The sequence below is a fragment of the Polypterus senegalus genome, chromosome 12 (assembly GCF_016835505.1).
Source record: "Polypterus senegalus isolate Bchr_013 chromosome 12, ASM1683550v1, whole genome shotgun sequence".
NCBI classification, from domain to species: Eukaryota; Metazoa; Chordata; class Cladistia; order Polypteriformes; family Polypteridae; genus Polypterus; species Polypterus senegalus.
This window is the reverse complement of record NC_053165.1, coordinates 84,868,666-84,874,665: the sequence shown is the minus strand read 5'-3', so window position 1 is coordinate 84,874,665 and position 6,000 is coordinate 84,868,666. Positions and strand designations below refer to the sequence as shown.

At 39.6% G+C, this 6,000-nt stretch overlaps 1 protein-coding gene across 2 annotated transcripts in view; it reads left to right on the top strand.

Annotated features, from left to right (window-relative positions):
* Window positions 1–555: 555 nt before the first annotated feature.
* The window catches only part of mthfs (5,10-methenyltetrahydrofolate synthetase (5-formyltetrahydrofolate cyclo-ligase)), a 44,170-nt gene continuing 38,725 nt past the window's right edge, over window positions 556–6,000 (top strand). Inside the window, exon 1 of one of the 2 annotated variants that reach the window (XM_039772737.1) lies at window positions 556–1,029. In XM_039772737.1, the coding sequence (XP_039628671.1) occupies window positions 874–1,029 (156 nt within the window). In that variant the 5' untranslated portion in view covers window positions 556–873. The remainder of the gene's footprint in view (window positions 1,030–6,000) is intronic. The other variant, XM_039772738.1, reaches the window with a different exon arrangement.

The following is a 6,000-nucleotide window of genomic DNA, read 5'->3' as shown; positions in this document are numbered from 1 at the left end:
ATCCCGCGAACCCTCAGGATGCCCCACAGGGTAATAATACTGCATTCAAAAAGCAATTGAAAACACATCGAATATCTTAATAGATAGATAACAGATACGTCATTAATCGCAAGGGGATATTCAATTTAATTGATAGAAGGAAAAAAAAGACCATTGCACTGTGATATTTTATATTGTTGGCTAATCTGTTGTTAGATTAAGTTTAATTGCTTTCTCGATTGTAAATACATTAGTAATACATCTGTTCACTTGTGGCTACCAACTTTTATCTGTCCTGCTACACTCGATTATGTTTACGTCCTTTGTAAGTCGCTTTGGATAAAAGGGTCTGCCAAACTAATGTAAATACAATATGAAATTAAAAAAACGCAGAATCGAGTAAGATCGGGCCGGTTTGAATGTATGCGTGCCTAAAAGGTATGCGCCCCTACAATTATTCCCCAAATAACTAATTATTAAAACTTTCTTAATTCTATTTATTATTTTCTTACCCACTACTCACATTTTAATGATGGACTCAAAAGTCTGTTAATTATCAGTTAATTTTTAACATCATCGCCCGCTTTCGCAATTTCAAGTCCAAATTTCACGGCGCAAATGAGTAACTCGACTGACAGGCGGCAGAACACATTTTCGCGCAGCTGTTCTTGCGGGTTAGCCAGTCATATTTACCGGTTGCGCAGATCTGCTCATTTTTAAATAGCAACCAAGCTACAAGCTTCGCGTCAATTGGCCGTTAAGTGAATATTTTCAAATTATATATAGTTCTTTTTAAAAAAAAATCAACTGTAGACACCGGCATTATTACTTCGAAACTGTATATTACACGAACGTGTGATCGGCGCGCTCTCGCTTGCTGAAGAGCTTCCTTTTATGGCGGAAACTGGAGTCGTCGAGGAATGTTCAGACCCCAGCAACATGGCTGCACTGAGAGCTGCTAAAAACGCTTTGCGTGCGAATCTAAAAAAGAGGATTGCTGCACTCGGCGAACAAGAAAAACTCAGACAATCGGATGTAGTTACGCGGATGGTAAGTCCACGTAAATCGACCGTTCGCTTACAAGTATCTAGTACGGGAAGCCGAGAGGCCCAGTTTTCATCTGACTGAAACGCTGTAAACTATATGGGTGGCGGTAAAGACCATGTCACGTGCGGTGGGAACATGGAGAAAGTGTGTGCTCAGCAAACTCTACTGTGCAGAATTTAGACATACGGTGGTATATATTAGGCTGGTTCATGAATGTTAAAAATTATTCCGTAGAATCCAATCTTAAGCTTATTTAGAAACGGAAAATAAACTGCTGGGATAAAATGACACCCCCGCCTCTCTGAACTTGGATTAAGCCTGTTTGAGAAAGTCTTTTCTGTACTCTGTAACAGTTGCGTGTATTTCCGTTCTGGCGCTGTTTTCTTGTTACGTTTAAACTTGTATCGTTGTTCATACAAGGATTAAAGTGTGTAGCGGGTTGGAAAATGACTGACTAACTGACGACATATTAAGACGATTCTGAAGGTGTGGTGTTTACAAAGGTGCTCCGAACCGATGATTTGTTCTGTGGCAAACATTTAGTTTCTTGTCTGCGACAGCTGCTTCTGTCTTCAGCTCAGCACTCAAATTCTGTATGGCATATTGAATGTTGAAGGAATTGTCCCAGTTACACCGGCAAACTTATTTATTTGGGGAACAACATCTTCATTGCCTTGTCCGCATAATAAACAAGAATTGTTGCGTCAGATATTTGAAATATTAAAATGTGTGCTTCATTTGAAACGTTTAAAGTGCACATATTCTCTAATGGAATAAAAATGTGCCAGTTTACATCCTCTGATGGAGGTCCATACGGGACTAGAACTCTAGTGAAGTGTCCAAAGTTAAAAATAACCCCATATTCGTGATCACTGATCTTGAAATAGTCTAAAACAGGGGTCCTCAATCCCGGTCCTGGAGAGCCGCAGTGGCTGCAGGTTTTTGCTCCAACCCAGTTGCTTAATAAAAAGCACTTATTGCTAAAGTCACACTTCTGCTTCACTTTAGTGATTTTGAGCCCTTATTGCTTAGTTTTGTCTTAAACAGCTATTTGAATTGCTCCTTATTATCAATAACATGCAAATGACAAGAGAGAGCAGTATTTCTCCATTTAGCTTATTTACATTTACACCTGTGTGTATTTATCTGCACTATTGGGTTTAATTAAATACTTGGAAGAAAAATGAAGAGAAAAAAGTGAAGGACTGAGAATTACTCGTCCATTTTAGCCTTCAAATCATTTGCATGATAGAAAGGGAAAGAAAATCTAGGATATGAGAATGACCTGACATAGCAGAGTTAATTTAATTTCATAGCTTGTTAGTGCTTTATTGGCAAGAATTGCTTTCTAATTAAGCAATCAGGTCAGAACAAAAACCTGCAGCCACTGCGGCTCTCCAGGACTGGGATTGAGGACCCCTGGTCTAAAACGATACCCCACATGCTTATGTTCCAAGATTCTTTATTTGTCAGATGCATTGTTATACAGGACAACACGCAGTAAAATGTGGGAGTGACTCTTGGGGAGGGCTAGGACCACCAATACAGAGTCAAACATGAAGATTATGATGGCATTCATGATCTCCAACCTTGAAACCACGCTCCACATGCCTATTTTATTGAAATTTTTCAGACTTTTGTGAAAATAAGTAACTTGGACCCATCGTGTCCCCCTGGTGGTAGGTTGATGTGCTCTTTCTGAACTTTTTTGCAGAGGACACCTTTTGGTTTGTTTTTCATCATAAAGATGTAATTTCCTCCACAGAATATTGTCCAACCACTTAACTAAAATTGGGGGTCAAAAGGGCCTAAAATCTGAGAGAACCCCAGAAAGCTCGATATCTTCCATAACTAGACATCAAGATGAGTTGAAAGGTATACCATCTGTGGGAGCTCTCATCAGGAGTAGCCAGACAAAAAAAAAACAAAAGACTAATTTCAAAACATTCATAAGCAATTCTAACACTAAGATTTCGTGTTATTATTTATTGATTGTCACATTTCACCCTACTTTGACTTATTAGCACAGTTGTTAATTTAATTTTGTCCCATATTTTCTTCCATACCTTTCCCTGGTAAAGCGAGCGGCGGCATTCTGTACCAACTGTAACCTGCGTATCAGAGAGTTGCTAATCCCAGAATACAGCGAGTTGCAGTAATCGAGGCGAGAGAAGATAAAAGCAGGAGTAGCTTTCTCAAGATCCCTAGAGGATAGAAAAGGCGTGATCTTACCTAATAGACGAAGCTGGAAAAAGCAACTCGTGACTACAGAATTAATCTGTTTCTCAAAAGAGAGGTTACTGTCAAAGATAACACCAAGATTATGGACTTGAGGTTTGCAGAAGACAGAGAAAAAGCCGAGAAGTCAATTTGGGCTTTAGCCGATGGACCCACTATAAGCACCTCCATTTTATTTTGTTGTTGTGTTATCTTGCAAAAATTTAGCTGAATACTGTATAAAATCCGGTGTATGTAAACACTATTTTCATTGCACGCAAGTTCATACAGTCCACACATACAGCTTTGGTTCACCGACAAAAGCGCGATAGACATATGTGCCCCGACAAATCCGTTAACTGGTTTTCGACAAATCAATCAATCAACATTTATTTATATAGCACATATTCATACAAAAAAATGTAGCTCAAAGTGCTTTACAAAATGAATAGAAAAATAGAAGACACAATAAAAAATAAACATAAGTCAACATTAATTAACATAGAATAAGAGTAAGGTCCGATGGCCAGGGTGGACAGAAAAAAAAAAAAAAAACTCCAAAGGCTGGAGAAAAAAATAAAATCTGTAGGGGTTCCAGACCAAGAGACCACCCAGTCCCCTCTGCGCGCCGACAAAATCGCGAGAGGGGCCAAGTGAGTGGGACGCCCTTGCTGCAGCTCTTCCTACATATGCAGGGCGTGATCTTAAGGACTATATGCGTGCCGTGCTGATGGCATGCCGCGTCTCATAATATTGACTTCTAAAATAAACATTATTATATATGCTTTAAACTAGTAATTCATATTTAATGAAACTTTCGTGATTTTGACGGCGCGCAAATGACGGGTCACATACATGCAGCTTTTGACGTACCCGGCCCCGCGTGGGGTTGATCAACCCTGGGCACCCCACCGCCTCTGACTCAAGGACTATTTGTAGTGTAGGGTCAAAGTAATTTTCTAATTAAGGTGGTTTTGTTCGATTGGCTTTGGCAGTTGCAGAATGAAATGTATTCAGTACAATTTGTAAGAAGCACTTTTGTACACACAAGGGATTAAACAGAATAAGCAAATAATGGGCCTTCTTAAGGGAAGCTCAAACAAGCCTGCAGAACAGAAAAGAGCGCGGCTGGCGTGTTGTTGAGTAAGCATATGTTCAGGAGGAGCAGCACGTTATAAATAAGGATGAAATCAAGTCATATTTAACTTGAGATTATTTAACAGCGTAGCTGGTAATGCCTCTATTACTCTCCTCCAGCCAACAGCCAGAATCGTTACGCTTGCAGGTTGCTCCTGATTATAATTTAATTAAAAGGTAATTTGTGTGCTGCATTTAAAAGCTGCAGTGCACACCATTTATGTTTTAAAGGGAAAAGGAGAGCACATTGCTTTATTGCTTTTAATAGCCAGAATAATGAATTGGCTCATTTTTTAATCTATATAATTTTTTTTAAACAGATTTAAATGCTTAAAAAGGTAATTGAATATTAGTGGGGTTTACTAATGCATTTGGAAGCAAGGTAATGCGTGTGTAAAAGAAAAATCACAAGCTTACGGCAGACCCCTTCACTTTAAACGGATATCTTAGCCCTTTTTGCACAATAGTCTACACTCCTAATGACCAAGCGAGGACCTGCTCTGCAAATGTATTCAGATTTAAAAGCTGAAATTACTCTTCTCACAGACGTTTTCAGACCCTTCATTCAGTACTGTAGAAGCCTCTCCATTCCAGCTTGAAGTCTTCTTGGGTGTCACGTTTCTGCCAGCATTTTCCCCCTGGTTGGTGTGCTAAGCTGGGTTTCTTGTTTGTTTTGTTTTTCTTTTATGCCATTTATTTGCATGAAGGTTTATTTTATTTATAACTAGCTGAAATAAAAGAAATAAAGCATATGCAAACTTAAGGAGAACATCCAGCCATCCATTTTCCAACCCGTTGAATCCGAACACAGGGTCACGGGGTCTGCTGGAGCCAATCCCAGCCAACACAGGGAGCAAGGCAGGAACCAATCCCGGGCAGGGCGCCAACCCACCGCAGGACACACACAAACACACACTAGGGACAATTTAGAATTGCCAATCCACCTAACCTGCATGTCTTTGGACTGTGGGAGGAAACCCACGCAGACACGGGGAGAACATGCAAACTCCAGAGGACCTAAGATGAATATGTTCAAAATAAATAAAACTATATCCAATAACCCTAAATTTTAAGCTTCAAACCTGTGACCATGGCCGGATTAAGACGAAATTGGCCTGATGCTGCAGCACAAAAAAGGCCTATTTTTTCTCGGCATTGGTTCATGTGCTTTCGACACTCGCCGTACACGCGCACTCAGACCGACAAAGGAGCCTTAATTGCTTGCGACGCAACCAGCCAGCCTTTATTGAACATGAATAATAATAACGACGTTGTATCGTAACAACTCGAGATTAACATCAAACTATGTAACATCAACATTCAATAGCAATTGTCTGAAAAGCGCACTTAATGCAGAAAACCTAACAATGAAATACACAAAATTTCGCAATTCTCTTACGAAACAGAGAAGAACAGAAAAAAAAAATGAATTTGCAGAGACATTGGGTCAAAGTGACTCAGTTCAGGCTCTTGAGGGTAAAAATTTGTCCACGATTTAAATTTCATAATAGACCAGAATCCTGTCGAGGATTTTAAAAATACTAAACATCCATGCCGGGCCGGCTTTTAGTTTTACCTTTACAGATGACCATTTAAATAGCCATCGATTTTTACTGTACA